The sequence below is a fragment of the Vipera berus genome (genome assembly GCF_964194415.1).
Source record: "Vipera berus genome assembly, chromosome: 2".
NCBI classification, from domain to species: domain Eukaryota; kingdom Metazoa; phylum Chordata; class Lepidosauria; order Squamata; family Viperidae; genus Vipera; species Vipera berus.
The window spans coordinates 35,550,554-35,569,539 of NC_138203.1; the positions used below are offsets into that span (position 1 = coordinate 35,550,554).

The following is an 18,986-nucleotide window of genomic DNA, read 5'->3' on the forward strand; positions in this document are numbered from 1 at the left end:
GCTAGTTTTGCATCTGATACTGTAACCAGAAAATCCACTTCAGGATTGGTTGTATTATTGGGAAACGCTTTAGTAGGATGGAGGTCTAACAGACAGAAGCATATAAGCTTATCAACAACTGAATCCGAATTTTCTTGTTTATCTTTATTATGTACTGAGCTATTGGTATGGAAACAATTATTGTTTGATATGGGTTTAAATTGTAATGAACCAATAAAAGTGTATGAAGACAATCAAGCAGCTATAAAATTAGCAACTAATGCTGCAGTGAAAACTAGATCAAAACATACGGATCTACGGTATCTAAATGTCAGACAATGTGTTAAAGATAATTTGATTAAACTGGAATATTGTGCAACTGAAGATAATATTGCTGATCAGTTTACTAAAGCTCAGGGTGCTATAAAGCATAAATCTGTTTGTGATATGTGTAATTTGAGATTGTAAAAATATATGTATAATATGCCACCCAAAAGGGGAGATTGTTAGAGATTAAACTTGATTTGGGTGACAATATTATATAATGGAGTAAAAGCACCTTTAAGGAGTTAAACGGCCTAAGGGTGTGGCTGTAATTATTCCACATAAAAGAGAGTTAGATGTTACATGTAGTTGCTCTTGTATATGTGTTTGATGTTAGTGTTTGGATATCTCTTGTTCTCTTGTTTGCTAACTTGATATTTATTCTCTCAAGAATCAACTGCTTGCTACAGTGTATATTGTTTTTGATATTGGTAAGCAGCTTTTGTATTTTGATACTATGTTTTTATGGACTGACTTTTATGTGCATGATACTGGATTGATACTTGGACTATTTCTTACTGTGTTTCTTTTTGTTGTCTGAGTAAAAATAAGTTATAAAACTCGTGTTAGTGCATTACTGTTTGCCTAAAAGTCCCAGCACAACTTCCACTGTGTATTAATAATACTCTGTTAAACAAACCATTTTTTCAACAACATATTCTAACAGAGAGCATTGCAATAGTCCAAAATTATGGGGGAAATAAGGGTGAAGCTGGTGCCTGCGTGGTGTCTCTTTGCATGGAACTTCAATTCCTTCAGAATGGAACATATTATGAAACAGAACACTTGATTTGATTGTTTATATATTGACAAAGTTGAATTTTATTGACACTGTATCACAAATTACAAAATGAAATCTAGTCTTTCAATATGTACGTATTGCATTCTAGTCACATATTTTTAAACACTATTTCCATTGTTAAGAAAAAGTGATTTTTTAAAAAAAAATTACAATCCTTACATAAATGTACAGTAAATGAATCCAAACTTAGTTACATTTCGATGTGTGGGATTTATTGGTCATGACTGAATCTTACTAGTCTCAATGAATCTTTTAAAACATGGTTCAACAGACCCTGCAACAGAGTCCAACAGATCCTTGGATTGCATAACTTCGGGCATCCTTTCCAACTCTATGGTTCTACAATCAAACTTGTTTGCAATCCAATAGTTTAGATTCATCTTATACCTCTGCTAGTTGTATGGCATGTATTCCTTTTATTCTCCAGCATCTCTCCCCACCTTTTAATCTAAAAGAATTCTAGATGCAGTCACTGTCAGAAACCTAAAATCAAGTAGTTTTGGGACCCACCAAAAGAAAATAAATTCCCCAGTTCCATTCATGAGGTACATCAGTGGAATACAGCCAAAATGTATGCATCTGGTTTTTCAATTCAGTGCTTATAATTTTTCTATCACCAGCAGGCTTTGATAACAGCACCAACACTCAATCACCAGAGAAAATTGTCAAAAGAGTGCCCATATTTAAAACTAACAGAGTATTAGCTGTATAAAAGTTAGGTTCTCTTGTTTTATAGTAATTGCTTTCATGGTAAAAATTTATATTACTTAATATATTTTAACATATCTACATTATAACACTAAATATATTACAGGTAGTCATGGATTAACAATGGTAACCAGAATTTCCATTGCTTACCAATGAGATTGTAAAGAATGATGCCATGTGACCGCATTACTCCCCATTGTTGTTAAGTGGAGAGGAAGAATCATTAAGCAAGTCCCAGACAGTTTGCAAGCAGACAGGGAGGGCCTATGCTGTGAACATCGCACAGCCAGGGGATAATTGCTGCCCAGTGTGGGAGGACGTGAGCAACTTACCAGAGAAACTTGTAACCTATTCTGTTGGCTTCCTCATTGGCTTTGCTTGTGGGAAGCTGGCAAGGAAGGTTTCAAATGGCGATCCCAGGACTGCAAGATACTGCAACCATATAAATGTTAGCCAGGTGGCAAGCACTCAGATTGCAATCACATGACTATAGGGGTGTTGGGACAGCCAGAACCTGAAGGACTGGTTAAAAGTACCACTTGTTCGGCACCATGGTAACTTCCAAAAGTTGTTAAATGAGTGGTTGTTACACGAGGACTACTTATAATGTGAATACATTTGCTTTTACTTATGTTTTGTCATTTGGCCATAATATGATCTGTCTTTACAGAGCAGTCTAGATTTTTTGGCAATTTAAAAGGATCAGGTAATTGTGCCAACAATATCAGAAATAAACCGCATTGATTTTTGGACTTCCCATTAAGTTTGTATAGAATTGTAGCTGATTATATAGTCAAATATTACATACAGGCATTTTTGTTAATAGTTACAAACTGGACAGTCAAGTCAAATACACTAGTACTAAAATTATATTTCTGTAATAAAATGGTACTTAAAATACAAGGAGATTTTAACAGAATAAATTTACATTCAGTTTCATGTTGTCAATAAAAATATATTATACTGGCTGATCAACAATGGGCCCATTTAGATGCCATTTAAAAGTAAAGCCTGCTAGTTTTTTTATTTACAAGTGGCCTAGATATATAAAATTGGTTAAGAATAAAAAAAGGAAGACAGAGGTTTCAGATAAAGGACATAGCTTATATTCTATAAATGTAATGAAAAACATTTATCAAATATTTCTGAAATTAAGACTGTAATATGCTGAGAAAAATGGAATGAATTGGCAAAGATGAGAAAAGGAAAAGCTCAACCTATCCACTGTTGATTCTGAAAACATAAGTCATCAAAATTCCTTGACTCAGTAAAACTATAAAAGATCCCATATACTGAATTCTTATTTCATGGTAAACATGGCACAAATATTATTATGAAGTATATAAAAGTATACAAAGGATCTCTCCCACTATTGTCCAACACAAAGGTATCCCAGCTTTAATGAAAATTAGCATTCTTATGCAGACTGATTTGTTTCCTTCTTGTTATGACTTCCGACTGTCATAATCACTGACCATCCTTTTGATATGAGAGAGTTTACTCTTCAGCATCTTGCAGTGTGCTTTTCGGTTCTTATAATCTGCGGACTAAGGACAATGTGCAAAGCAGTATTAATGTCAAATTGTAAAATTTAATGTTAAGAATACAAGATAGATTAATGTAACTAATACTCCTGTTTTATTCCATAAAAATAATCACAGATGGCAAGAGCTAGCCAATTATAGCTGATTTCAAAAAAAGCTAAGTAAGGTGGGACTTGATTAAGAAATCACCAGGGTATCCTGGGGCTACTGGGAAGTCAAAAAACACACCAAAGTACACAATGAAAAATTACTCTTATTTTGTTGTCAAGAAAACAACAACATTTATGTGTCCATGAAATCACCAGGAATGAAGTTTGACATGAAAATGATCATTTTTTTCATGGCAGTAATGAATAGTAATAAAATTAAATTGTCCTATATTTCAAAATTAAGAAATTATACTTCCTACAGCCATAATAGCATAAATGGTACTTAAAAGACAATGTGCTAAAAACTGTTTAGTTTGTCTTTCTACTTGGCTTCTTCACAATGCAGAGAAACCTGAAAGCAGCATATGCTATGAATTATTGAAGCAACTGGGTCTATTTCTAGAACTGGGCAATCCCGCTTCAGTTGTTTTAATAAATGTTATTTGTGGTCTTGAGCACTGTGAAACACTCTTCCAAACTGAATCCAAAGCATTGTACAGCCTTAAAACAAGCAATATATATATATAAGCTCTGTTCTTAAAAAACTTGTAAGTTAATTTGCATCATCCAAGAAGAGACATTACAATTTTTAGAATCTTACAGTCTTACATATTACAACCTGATAAGTAATTCCTGCTTGTTTTTATGGAATTGTTAAGTAAATAGATCCCAAATTTCAGTTTAAAAATCAAATTAAGCAGCTATATTAAATAAAGCACAGTTCTCTTTTATTAATGGGATAGGATTCCATCATAATGGATCAATATGTTCTCTGGGACGTTATAAATCAACAGTGGGATGAAGCCAGGCCAGGTTCTATTAGATTTAGAGTAACAACAAATTGACTCATTTAAATTATATTACTGAAATAAGAAAGACTTAGGGTATACAGGATTGAATTTGTGTTTGGAATACTGCCATCTAGTTCTGATAATTTCTCAGCCTTTAATTTTATTTTATGTCTCTGAAATCTGGCTGACAGATTTTACAAACCTGAAATCTGCTTACTGCTTGCTATTAGTGATCTGTATGAACTTTCTTGTGTCTTACTTTTGTTTTCTCAAGGCCAGGCATTAAGAACTCTCAACATTTATTAGGGACAGAGGTAAAAAAATGTATATATGGTCAGTCAAATATATACATATAGTCAGTCATATTCATACTGTATATCAGGATGTCATCAAGATACACCAGAATCCCTTTGTATAAATGATCATGTAGGACCTCACTTTTGTTCTTTTGCAGTAATACAGCTCTGACTGCAATGGTCACTGCAGTCAGCTTGAATTACAAAGGGCTCCCCTGGGCAGGGGAGCTGATCAAGTGTCAAATATATATATTTGTTTGCTGTAGTTCTGATATCAGAAATTGAGAAGACATAGCTATGCTGATATCTTCAAGAAACACTATACTATTAACTGTTGTACTGAATACGGAGCTAATTTTACATTTAGCATTATATAGAGGCAAAGATGAGCCCTTATTAATTTTTTAAGTTGGTCCACATATTGAGCCTATATTTCTATTATTTATTAGAATTAATACCATCACTTGCATTAGCTCCATCACTTGAACCTTTGAGTTTATTTCCTGTCTTCTGTTTCTGTTGATACAAGGTCTATCACAATTTCTTTAACTATGGCAGCTTTTTCTGTACATTTAAATCATCTACCTTAGGCATCTCCTCCCTGAACCATAAAGCCTTTGATGGTCTTTACAACCACCATCCCTCCCCCTTAAGGATGCAGATAACAGCTTTCCCTATCTGAGATGGATTGAGGGTCAATTCTTAAAATAACAACAAACAGCAATTAGCATGGCAATTGTACTGTTAAGCAAAGTGCCCTAGGAATAAGAATATTCTGTCCCCAACAGGAGGACACTCAGAATTCCTAAGGCAACCCATCTGCATTTCCTACTACGGTAGTTACAAACTCCTTTATGAGAAGATCAAACTGTTCTCCTGCCTTTCGCTCTGAACCCTATATAAGATTTGCTGTGATCAGTCTATGCACTCTTAGATCTTGAATCACTGTGATTAATATAAATTTGCCTAGTATATACACCTCTTTCTGCACTTTGACTTATTTAAGGTTTGGTGTCATAAAATCCTAGTAGACAAGAGAATTGGCCCTGGGGAAAGTGCCTCTGCCTTCTTTGGCAGGTCCAAAGACTGTTTCCACAAGATGATCCTATCTATCTCAAGTGTTTGGGAAATAGGAAGCTGCTATTAAACAGGAGTTATGATGAAGAGCTCACATAGCAGCCTGGAGATGAAGAATGAGTAAGGAAATACACTAAACAATTTGAAATGTAAATAAGGATTCAACAATGAACATTTAAAATTATTTCTTAAACTGAGTCTTGCCACCACAGTTATTAAAACCACTTACTGATTTGATATCCTTCAATCTGTTGTATTCATCAGCTGCAGCCTATGAAAAAAAAGACCCAGTGTCAAATTAGAAACCATATAGTAGCTCATTATTTCTCAATCCTTTTCCTTCATTACGCAAAATGCTTATCAAACAATCCTGTTTATTACTAATAAGAAAATCCTTCTTTAAATGTGTTGTTTTGGGGTAATGGGTTTGTGTGTCACTACCCAAAGAGAAACCACTTTTACCTAATTCAGATAATTTACCTATTGAGCTGAAACCCAATGCAGCTGGCAAATTATTGCTAAATCTTTACATACTTTGAAATATTAGAAATATGTATAGATATGTTAAAACATGCAGAACATAAGCATCTCTTTAAAGCAGTCATGTCTTTTTTTAAGCTTTCTTGTAAGCCTGAAAGAAATCACCATTTTAAGAATGAGGATATAGCTACCTTAATGAGCTAATCATAAAAGCAGGGGCATCTTGATCTCTCAAGATTATGATAATATTGTCTTCAGAAGATGAAGTACAAAATAAATTATGTAATTCCGTATCATCATTTCATCCATTGTAACACTAGAGATGAAGTCAAGGTTTGGGGCAGTGCAGCTGGCTCAGACTGCTGAAGGCCCTAAGTCACTACCTCAGACATGTCAAACACAAGGCCCGGGGGCCAGATCCGGCCCGCGAAGTGGTTTCATGCGGCCCGCAAAGCCATCCTGGAAACAGTGAGGGAATGGCCCCCACTGCCTTGGCCCTGGCCCAGAGACCCTCCTTCTGCCAGAAACCCTCAGATCTGTCCCACTCCTGCCCAGGCCCCCATAGGCACCCTTGATGCGAACGATGTAGAGCTGGCCATGCCCACCCAGTAGGCCATACGCACTCTAGCCACGGCCACCCAGTAGACCACGCCCACCCTGGCCATACCCACCCGGCCCCCTGAGGGCAACTGCAATGCTGATGCGGCCCTCAATGAAATTGAGTTTGACACCCCTGCACTACCTCAAGCCTAGACCCAGTGCTTCTGCTACTGCTGTACTGTGTGGCTTCTGCCTACTGCTGTATTGTACCTAAGGCACTCAGGCACTCCACTTAACAACCCATCAATCACTTAACAACTACAACTGCAATGACTTACAACTGAACTTCTGGTCTCAACTGTGTTTGTATGGAGAGGAACAAGAAAAACTGCAGTTGTAAAAAGATATTCTAAAAGAAGCCCAAAGCATTTCCTTTATAACCATTGTTGAACAGACTGGAAGGATGTCTGAACCAAAAAATAGTGAAGAGAGACTTCAATACTCTTAGACCAGGAGTGTCAAACTCGCGACATCACATGATGTCGCACGACGTATCGGAGCTTTTTCCCCATTGCTGGCAATGGGGTGGGTGCAGTTTTATCATGACACGTCTGGCCCACGGGCCAGAAGTTTGACACCCCTGTCTTAGACTAACCTCAGAATATGAAATTGATCTTTAAGAACGTTAAGATTTTAATGTGTCAGGAAGGAAGAAGCAATGAGTATTGAGACACTAACCTTCATGTGAAAGGTAAACTACTGAATATTATTTACTGTTAACCACCATAACAAATGGATAACCTTGTTGTCTGAACAAGTTTTAAAAGTTTCCTTAAAATGCCATTTCCTTTAAATCAGGGATATAGAGTTTATATGAAATGCTGATAAGACTCAAATTCTCAGCAGATTCAATCCGTGATTGCTGAGCAGGTGATCAGAGATTGGTACCCATTCCCCTGCTCAAAAAATAAAGTTTTTTAATCACAGGCAGTATTATTTGTTAGATAAACTCCACTGTTCTGTGAAATTCGTAAAAGGAGAAATGCTTGTAGCCTTTTAAAGTATGATCAGACTAACTTCTAGGAAACAAAATTACAGTGATTATAAATGCCAATGTGCTTTTCTCTAGGTGCTATTTTTAAATTATTTCCATTTTAATTCTTCAGTATCCTAAAAAACATCTGCGAACAAAATAACTTAATAGTCTTTAACCTTATTATTTTGCAAAAGGATATATTGCTTCATGTTTTAGAAGATTTCAAAAAACAAAAATAGGAAGCTGTGAAGCAATCCAGTCATATTAAATGACGCTAAAGGTGATTCACTCGGTGAGACAGCTGAAAAAGATTTGGTAATTACTGCAAATTGCTTCAACCTATTTTTTGGACATGACCTGAATAAAAAGCAGTTGCAACATCCTTAACTCTAGGATCAATTCTAGGGCCAACTTTTAAGATAACTTTAGGACCAACATTAACTAAAAACATAATAATCCCTTTCCTTATATAATTTAAAGTGGCGAATACATGAATTATCTGTTTACATCAGTTTAAATAAAGCTGCTACCTTATATTCTTCACTGCCTTCAATGTAGTCATCTAGTTCTTTGTCAAGACGAGAGAGTTCTTTACTGATCTCATCAAGTTCTGCTTGCAGTCGTTTGTATTCTTGTAATTCTGCATCAAAATCTCGCTTGTACGTTTGTCTTTGCTGGTCTGATGATACAGGTGGATACTCTCTAGATGACATGTAATTTAAAACGGATCTTGTAAAATGATTTGGGTCCATAATTATGGTCAGATTACACCCAAAACAAACTGATTTGCATTAGTTAAAACGTATCTTAACAAAAAATATCTGGGATTTTAAAGGAAGAAACTTGTATTTGGTTTGTTCCTAAAACACTCTGAATTTGCTCCAAATTCCACCAATTCTTGAAATGTACTTGACAGGCTATATTTTCTGCATCCTTTTTTCAAATGTACTAGACACAATGAGTAGTATATATTGACCAGACAGCAAACTATAACAGCTAATTTGATTCTCATTTAGGCGTAGGCACTTGTGGTTGAAAATGATTTTTACAAAATAAAGCAACATTTTATACTCAGATTGCACTCTTTCTTAACCCAACCCAACCCAAGGAACTTTTTTAAAAAAAAATGTTGACATGTGGGCTAATTAATGCTGATGAAATAGTTAAGATTTCCTTAAGCAAGTTTCTATTTTTATTGTCACATTTTGTATGGGTGATTTTTTAAAAAGATGTTTGACAGATGATGTCTAGAGTTGTTTGTTTCTGATTGAGTTTTATGAGAAAACAGTCTCTCAGTGCATTTCTTTTCATGGTTCTACACTTATATGCAAATAGTTATATGTTGATATCAAATGACACTAACACAGCAACTACATCTACCTTACCTTTCTCTTCTACCGAATCCCAAAACCTTACATTAATGCGCACATGCTTTCATAAAAGGCATGAGCTTCATCTCAGCCACAAATAGGATTAGTATTTTTCTTGGTAACAGGAAAGGTATTTCATCCATTTTTGTTAAAACATTAAATGTTAATTCCTAATAACTGTGAGACTGAACCCCAATTTTTATTCCTTCCTCTTTCCATAGCACACAGATATCTCCCAGAGTTGCTGGGCAACAGGCAGCATATACATTTAAATCATCATCATCATCATCATCATCAATACTCTTAGATATTGCTAGAACTAAGATCTTCTACTATTAGTGCTATAACAACAGCTAAATAGGTGAAGTTGCCAATACCTGTCCCAGTTCTCATCCAGTTCATCACAAGATTCGCCACCTGTGGTATAATCAGCATCATAATTATCACTAGTGGCTCTTCTTGTTCTTCCTCTTTTCTTTCTACGTGGGGGATCCTTAGCTGACCCATTGTAACTGTTGGTGTTCACATACTGGGACTGTTTTAGGTCTTTTGTTAAGGGAGCAACAACTTCAGGTACCCTGTTAAAATGTAAAGATAATTAGTTCTCAAGCTCATACCAAAAACATCAAAAATGCAGGGGGATTTTGCTATATTATGCAAGAAATATTCATAGAAAAGAACTATGTTACATGGATTAACAGATGGACAACATAACAATTTTTTAGTGACAAATAGTGTAGTACTCTTGTTATATGTATTGTTTATTGTTCTATATTCTATTTTGTGGTATAAGCCTGTATCCTTTTCTAAAGGTACAAATAATGAACAAATTATTAGTTGCATATTTAACGATTAGAATTGCAATTATACTTCAGCCAATAGATCTTTAAGTTATTCCCCTGTAATTACCTAATGATAAAAAGAAAAGCAAAAGAATGTACTGAATTGTGAATATGAATTATATTTGTACTGGAAATATTTATATTTTAGAACATTGAAACAGAATGAAGAAGCACTAGGTGCCTGGTTATTATAGGCTTCTACAAAATTAAAACATAATTGCTGGGCATTAATGACTGGACAAGTCACTTCCAGAATCTGAATGGCTAAATACTGTTGTTGCCCATTACACAATGGCCAGTCTGCAAAGCCTACAGCCTACAACATTTTTCAAACTTGGCAACTTTAAGATGTACTGTATAAACTTCAACTTCCAGAATTCTGGAAGCTACTAAGTTTGAAAAAACTGGCATACAATGATCACTTTCTGGAGCTAATAAATTAAATAATTGCATATTTTCCCCCATTACTACTTTCTTTCCCTTTTCTTTGTTGCATTTCTTTGTGAGTTATTTATAAGCTAATGAGCAACAAAACTCTCAGAATAACCCACATATTTTTTTGTCAAGATCAAGAATGAAAAATAAGTCCTTCTGGGTCTAATGGAAAAAGAACTAGAAAAAAATTTGGAACTCTGATTTTATATATGGTGACGGTAGCAAGATTGCTCCGTGCACAAAAGTGGAAGGATGCCTCGATTTCTACCATGGACGAATGGTTACAAAAGCTGATGGAATTAGCAGAGATGGCCAAATTGACTGTGCTGATTAAAGAAAAGAACATAAGTATTTTTGTTTCTACTTGGAAACCGCTTCTGGACTTTGTGCTTGAGGTGGAAAAAAATGATATTATGATGTTTTACCGATTAGATTGATTTGCTGATACAGAAATGGCTAGGCTAGTGCACACTACTATAGAAATGTAAAAGTTGAGATTTGATTTTAATGTCTGATTTTACTGCAACAGAATCAGAAGTCAATACTTTTGTTTCTTCCCCTCCCTTTCTTCACATCTTGTTTTCCCTTTTTTTACTCTTGTCCCTTACTATTTGCTTTTGTATTTTCACATTTTATGTTATAAATGAATAAAACTAATTAAAAAAGAATGAAAAATAAGGTTTATAGTACTGTATCTTTATTCTGTTAGCAATAATATGCATACATTAAATAGCCAAGCATCCACCATCCATTCCTAGTACTCTACATTCACAATCAAGCTAAATAGCAAATTTATATATACACTCTTATTTTAGTATATTCATACACACACACACACACATATGAATTAGTATATATTCATATACTAAAATAAAACTGAGACACGCAACAATATTTATTAGTTTCTGTAGTCATGAAGAATGTGTGAGCTCCAAATTACAATCCTTTTAAGCGCAACTTAATGCTTACTTGAAAACTTTTATTGTAAATCCAGGTTAGTTAGACTCTGATCTTTTTCTCTTCTCTAGCAAAACAAGAACAATGCTTCTTTATCTAGCTTCACACTGTAAAAGCTAAGGAAAGGGAAGTATTGTTTATTTTCTACTATTCAAGTAGCCCCGTGCAAGTGTTTTGGACAACCTGCCATCTGAAAAGCAAATCTCAACTTTCCCCTGTATTATGTAGATCAGAGTGGCAAAAAGTATGGTCTAGCAGCTACATCCTTTCTGTAACCCCAAGAATGTGACCATGCCCCCCCTCCATGTGCATCAAAATTTGGAGCATCTTGGTGAGTTTGAAAAAAGCAAATTGGGTGCTTTAAAACTTTCAAATTCTCTGGTTACCTATTTCATCCCTTAAACTCCTCTCAAAATGGACGTTGGCTATACAAAGTACAGTGTAGCACATGACAAAACCTGCCAACTATATCAAAGATATAAATATTACATCTAAATTGCACACCCTTGATGAAAATGGTGCAACAAACCAGGAATTTTCAAGATCACTGAGCATATCTGAAGTTTGTAGTGTGTTGAAGGGCACTCTAAAAACTGGTAGGGTAAGCAGCAGGGCTTTCTGTTTACTAAATAGCTCCACGGTACTCTCAAAATACTTCTGTATGAGAAGGCAAACTCATATAGATGCCTCTTAACAGTACAGCAGACATTGTTGGGAAAGCAATAATGGATGTAAGAAAAAGCAAGCCAGGCTTGTAAACAAAAGGAAATATCGCAATATATCTCTTTGAAATGTAAAATGACTATGTTCTGCATCTCTCCAATAATCTAAATTACTGATGTTTCTCATATAATGCTCTTGCAAAACTACCACTTAGTTAAAAACATGGGAGAAAATGAACTAAAAGAATCTTTCTAACATTATCATATTTATCCCAAAGAATTACAAATTCACCCCCATCTCCAATGGAAGAGTAAACAGCAAAAAGAAAAAATATCTAGACAAAAATCCTGTTTGGCTCCCCTTTACTATAAATTACTATAAATTACTATAAATTGCCAAGTCCCACTAAAACCAATTCTGGGCTCTCTTTCTGTAATAAATATATGCATGTAAAACACTTGTACTTACACAATGCATACTTGTCAAAAGTCTGTCTAAAAAAAGAAGAGCCAGAATTTGGGGGGTGGGGGTGGGGAGGAGCATAAATTGAATTACAACTAAATCCTGGATTTAACATACTAAGTAGTATCCATGAAAAGAATGACCGTTAAATCCATATGATATTGTAAATGTGAATGTTTTAAGCATGGGAAGATTATTTTATGCATACATATTTTATTCATTTTAAGTATGTATATCTCAGGCAGTTATATATGCAAACAATAGGAAATATGTCTTTATGCATGCATAAAATGGCAAACAGGATTCTACACATTTGAAGGAAATTACAGATTTTATTCATAGCATCCAGAGTCCATTAAACAAGGCTGTTAACTCAAGGGTTAGCTTGTATTAACTATGGGTGATTCAAATTATCTCATTTAGAAAACCAGTTGTCCTCAGCACCAAAGAACCTCTGCCTCTCTCACCTACAAAGCAGCCTCCTCTGCAGAAATACACAAACACACAATCTCTGAGAGGCACATATTTCTCTCCTCTTTTCAGCAGAAATAGTATAAAGGTGGTGAAAAACAGGGTGGAGGTAGGAGGCAACAGGGTGCTGTATTTGGAAGGAAAGCAATGAAAAGGGAGGGGACAAAATTGTGCGGAAACGATGGGATGATATAACTGGACAGGAAAAAAATACTGTAAAACAGAGTATCTTGTTAAGGATTAAAGAATGACTCAAATCTGGCAGGCATGTAGTCCCAAACAACAAATCAGGATGACATTCTCAATTCACAGATAATCTTCTTTCCATTAAGTAGACAAATGAGAGAAAACTGAGTATTGCTGCCAATCAGGAAGCCAAAGTAGATCAATTGCCTTAAGACCCAGAAATATTGGCTTCATGCCTTCTGCTTACTGTAGATTTCATCATAGCGTCCTTTAAACATATTACCAATCTAAACTGCAACACAAAGACAATGTTGTAGTAGAAAATACAGTCAAGAAACTAAGACAATATCATGACGACATAACTTATTTCAGGTGAAAAGACAGGGGGGGGATTTTCCAGAAAGCAACTTAAGCAAAAATTAAAGCCAGGGGAAAAAAGTTAAATTTAATCATTTACCACTGTGACAAACTCTGGGAGGATTCTGGTGGCTGCACCCAAGACTTCTAAATGCAGTTATGTGATCCTGGATCACAGGCTGTCTGTCTCAGCTCTACTTTCTTACCAAGCCCTGGCAGTCTCAGAGAGCACAGGGTTCACCATAATTGTATATTTATATACTACGTTATCAAAAGACAAACTGACTTATTCTTATCCAAACAAAGGCTATCTTATACAAATAAAGATTAGAACTGGAACATACATATAAGACAGTCATTTCATTAATACAAAACTACATTTGAACAAACTGCAGTTTCCCATCCCCTATTTAGAACTTTTTTTAAATTTTGGTCATTAGATCTACATAACCTATAACTTTTCAGTGTATTGAATATGCTTGCAAAGTACCATGTATAACTCAATTTATGGATTTAATTTTAAATACGATAGTTAATAAATTAAGCACAATTGCTTGTTTTAGACAAAAAAAAGATGAGTCTTCAGGGCAAGCTTGATTCTTGGTGAGTGTGGGGGTGCCCATGTATTCTCCTTAGAAAACATTACAAAATAGTTTGCCTTCTTTGGGTTGGATTTCAACCTCCCAGTTTAACTACAGTCTGGCAAACCTTGGAAGCCTCTCATTCTAGAATTAATTAAAAAGGTAAAGTTTCCCCCGCACATGCGTGCTAGTCATTTCCAACTCTAGGGGCCGGTGCTCATCTCCGTTTCAAAGCCGAAGAGCCAGCGCTTGTCCAAGGACGTCTCCGTGGTCATGTGGCCGGCATGTCTAGATGCCAAAGGCGCACAGAACGTTGTTACCTTCCCACCGTAGTGGTCCCTATTTTTCTACTTGCATTTTTACGTGCTTTCAAACTGCTAGGTTGGCAGAAGCTGGGACAAGTAACAGGTGCTCACTCTGTTACGCAGCACTCGGGATTCGACCCGCCAAACTGCCGACCTTCTGATCAACAAGCTCAGCATCCTAACCCACTGAGCCACTGCGTCCCTGTAGAATTAATTAGGCCCAATTAATACCTCGTATTTATGATATTTATCAGTGCCAGTTATTAAAATTGTTAAAGTATTTGGGTTGATCATGTGCAAGCATATTCATATTTAATGTCCTTGACTTATAACCACAACTGAGTCCAGAATTTCTGTCATTATGCAAGACATGTATTGAGTGAATTTTGCCCCATTTTATGACCTTTCTTGCCACCGTTAAGTGAATTACTGCAGTTGTTAAGTTAGTAACAAGGTTACTGAGTTAATCTGGCTTCCCCATTGCTTTCAAAAGGTCGCAAAACTTGGTCATATGACCCCGGGACCCTCCACCATCATAAATAGGAGTCAGTTGCCCAGCATCTGAACTTTGATCAGGTGATCCTGGGGATGCTGCAATGGTTGTAAATGTGAAAAACAATCATAACTCACTTTTTTCACGACCATTATAATTTTGAACTATGAATAAACAAACTGTTGTAATGCTGCTGTTATAAAGAATAAGAACCCCATTAGAAAAAAGAGCGAAAGTAAATTTGATACACTGTAAATCAATTAGTAGCAGAAACAAATCTCTGAAAGGACCGAAAGCTAGAATGAATAACACAGATTTTAAAAGTTTCACCAACAGCAATATAATGAGAATTCATGGTCTACAAAATTGCTCTAGGAAGGAGCAAATTCTCATATGGCTTGCACCCATGTTTTTGCCTGACTTTCAAATACATTGCATTCATTCAATGAAGCAGAAATATAGGAATGATTACTCACGGACTAGTTGTGTAGTTGTCGTTGCGAATCTGATGCACGGGAGCATCAGAAATTGAGTATCCCATAGAACTGGCAATTCGATCTGGATAGTCAGTCCCTGAGGCAGCTGCCTCTGGCCCTGCACTTACATTCTTAACCTGGAAGAACATACATGACATAACATTGAGAAGGATACAATTAATCTAGTACTTCAGGTTCTAATTGGTTAGACTTCGTATGTTTAAATATTACATAACACTGTCAGGAAACAAGAGAGAAGGTATTAGCTTCTGCAGTAGAAACACACCACTAACAAAGATATGGGGTTCCAGTGACAGGCCACTGCGCTCCAAATATAATTATGGAGTGATTCCATTGCCAACATTTTTCACTAAGCTTTCTTCAATACAACCGGAATAAACAGGAATAAACTTTAATTTAGCAGAAGAAATAAATGCAAGATTGTTTGTTTGTTTGTTTAATATAGTCACCCATTTTCAGTTTTATGTGACTCTAGATGGAATTGGCCACCAATGGACTTTCAACATTCATGGGGAATAAGATTAACAATGGCTTCAGTCATAATGGCTATACCTACTATCTCTAGGATGAGAAATAGCATAGCTCTGAATACTGCCACAGGAGAACACTGGACTGCCATCTCTATAACCTCCTTGTCTACTTCTACTTTCCATCTGAGGAGATGATGTGACAAATTGTTTTCCCCTTCATTCATAATGACCATTTCTTCTAGGCCAGCGGTCCCCAAACCTTACAACTTGGCAGTCCAATGAGGAAGGCTGATAGTTCGGTGTGAGTGTTGGGCACGTAGGAGCACAAGGACCCTCTGCTCGTGCAAGTGGAGCTGCAAGCAGGAGTGCTTGCCTGCCACTTGCACAGCCCAGTAGTGGTTTGTGGCCCAGGGGCTAGGAGAAACAGCATTTACTGGTGTCATTTTAGGAATTTTCATATGTGCTTCAGTTAAAAAAAACCATGTCGTAATTCTTGACCTAAGACCACAATTGTGACCATAATTTCTGTTGTAAGTTGTTGGACACTTAAATTGAGTCAGATTCGATTTTACAATAATTTTTTTTGGCAAACATTAAGTGACCCCAGCTTCCCCCCAAAGGGTCATAAATCATGATCATTTGACTAGACACTGAACCTGTCATATATACAAGTTGATTATCAAGTGCCCAAATTGTGATCATGCAACTGCGAAGGTGATGCAATAGTTGTAAGTGCAAATTTTTTAAAAAGCCATTGTAAATTACTTTTTCTGAGGCTGCTGTAACTTTAAACTGGTGTTAAACAAATGATTGTAAGCCAAAGACTATCTGTAAGCCTGGAAAATGCCAAGGGCTGTATGCTACATTAAAAGACCAGCCAGCCTTATTTTATCCAAGTGTTTGTGTGATTTGTTTCTGGTTCAAAGCTTTGTATGAACCCAGAGATTGGGTAACTAATGCGCTCTGTAAATTACCGTATATACTTGAGTATAAGCCGAATTTTTCAGCCCACTTTTTGGGCTGAAAAATTCCACTTCGGCTTATACTCCAGTCAACAAAAAAACTTACCGAGGACTTGTGCGCGGCCGAGGCTTTGGTGCTTCCGGGATCGCCCGCACCTCTCCCAAGCCACCGCCGTCCGAGACCTGCCGAAGTTTGGGGAGGTTTGGGGAGGTGCGCGCGCACCTCCCCAAACTCCGCGCCTTGCCTGCCTGCTTCTTTCCGCAGCGGAAAGAAGCAGGCAGGCAGGGCGCGGAGGAACGGAGACTTGCCGACGTTTGGGGAGGTTTGGGCGCCTCCCCAAACCTCGGCAGGTCTCCGTTCCTCCGCGCAGACCTGCCGACGTTTGGGGAGGTTTGGGCGCCTCCCCAAACCTCCCCAAACCTCGGCAGGTCTCCGTTCCTCCTGCCGACCTTTGGGGAGGTTTGGGCGCCTCCCCAAACCTCCCCAGGTCTCCGTTCCTCCTGCCGACCTTTGGGGAGGTTTGGGCGCCTCCCCAAACCTCGGCAGGTCTCCGTTCCTCCTGCCGACCTTTGGGGAGGTTTGGGCGCCTCCCCAAACCTCCCCAAACCTCGGCAGGTCTCCGTTCCTCCTGCCGACCTTTGGGGAGGTTTGGGCGCCTCCCCAAACCTCCCCAAACCTCGGCAGGTCTCCGTTCCTCCTGCCGACCTTTGGGGAGGTTTGGGCGCCTCCCCAAACCTCGGCAGGTCTCCCTTCCTCCGCGCAGACCTGCCGACCTTTGGGGAGGTTTGGGCGCCTCCCCAAACGTCCCCAAACCTCGGCAGGTCTCCGTTCCTGTTTGGGGAGGTTTGGGCGCCTCCCCAAACCTCCCCAAACCTCGGCAGGTCTCCGTTCCTCCGCGCAGACCTGCCGACCTTTGGGGAGGTTTGGGCGCCTCCCCAAACCTCCCCAAACCTCGGCAGGTCTCCGTTCCTGTTTGGGGAGGTTTGGGCGCCTCCCCAAACCTCGGCAGGTCTCCGTTCCTCCGCGCAGACCTGCCGACCTTTGGGGAGGTTTGGGCGCCTCCCCAAACGTCCCCAAACCTCGGCAGGTCTCCGTTCCTGTTTGGGGAGGTTTGGGCGCCTCCCCAAACCTCCCCAAACCTCGGCAGGTCTCCGTTCCTCCGCGCAGACCTGCCGACCTTTGGGGAGGTTTGGGCGCCTCCCCAAACCTCCCCAGGTCTCCGTTCCTCCTGCCGACCTTTGGGGAGGTTTGGGCGCCTCCCCAAACCTCGGCAGGTCTCCGTTCCTCCTGCCGACCTTTGGGGAGGTTTGGGCGCCTCCCCAAACCTCCCCAAACCTCGGCAGGTCTCCGTTCCTCCTGCCGACCTTTGGGGAGGTTTGGGCGCCTCCCCAAACCTCCCCAAACCTCGGCAGGTCTCCGTTCCTCCTGCCGACCTTTGGGGAGGTTTGGGCGCCTCCCCAAACCTCGGCAGGTCTCCGTTCCTCCGCGCAGACCTGCCGACCTTTGGGGAGGTTTGGGCGCCTCCCCAAACGTCCCCAAACCTCGGCAGGTCTCCGTTCCTGTTTGGGGAGGTTTGGGCGCCTCCCCAAACCTCCCCAAACCTCGGCAGGTCTCCGTTCCTCCGCGCAGACCTGCCGACCTTTGGGGAGGTTTGGGCGCCTCCCCAAACCTCCCCAAACCTCGGCAGGTCTCCGTTCCTGTTTGGGGAGGTTTGGGCGCCTCCCCAAACCTCGGCAGGTCTCCGTTCCTCCGCGCAGACCTGCCGACCTTTGGGGAGGTTTGGGCGCCTCCCCAAACGTCCCCAAACCTCGGCAGGTCTCCGTTCCTGTTTGGGGAGGTTTGGGCGCCTCCCCAAACCTCCCCAAACCTCGGCAGGTCTCCGTTCCTCCGCGCAGACCTGCCGACCTTTGGGGAGGTTTGGGCGCCTCCCCAAACGTCCCCAAACCTCGGCAGGTCTCCGTTCCTGTTTGGGGAGGTTTGGGCGCCTCCCCAAACCTCCCCAAACCTCGGCATGGTCTCCGTTCCTCCGCGCAGACCTGCCGACGTTTGGGGAGGTTTGGGCGCCTCCCCAAACCTCCCCAAACCTCGGCAGGTCTCCGTTCTTCCTGCCGACCTTTGGGGAGGTTTGGGCGCCTCCCCAAACCTCCCCAAACGTCGGCAGGTCTGCGCGGAGGAACGGAGACCTGCCGAGGTTTGGGGAGGTTTGGG

General features: G+C 39.2%; 1 protein-coding gene across 1 annotated transcript in view; it reads right to left on the minus strand.

Moving 5' to 3' along the window:
• Positions 1–1,108: 1,108 nt before the first annotated feature.
• Positions 1,109–18,986, minus strand: part of OCLN (occludin) — a 34,961-nt gene continuing 17,083 nt past the window's right edge. Inside the window, exons 5-9 of the mRNA XM_081318226.1 lie at positions 15,325–15,461; positions 9,474–9,674; positions 8,257–8,428; positions 5,900–5,941; positions 1,109–3,360 (exon numbers count right to left, since the gene is read on the minus strand). Of these exons, the coding sequence (XP_081174352.1) occupies positions 3,259–3,360; positions 5,900–5,941; positions 8,257–8,428; positions 9,474–9,674; positions 15,325–15,461 (654 nt within the window). The 3' untranslated portion in view covers positions 1,109–3,258. The remainder of the gene's footprint in view (positions 3,361–5,899; positions 5,942–8,256; positions 8,429–9,473; positions 9,675–15,324; positions 15,462–18,986) is intronic.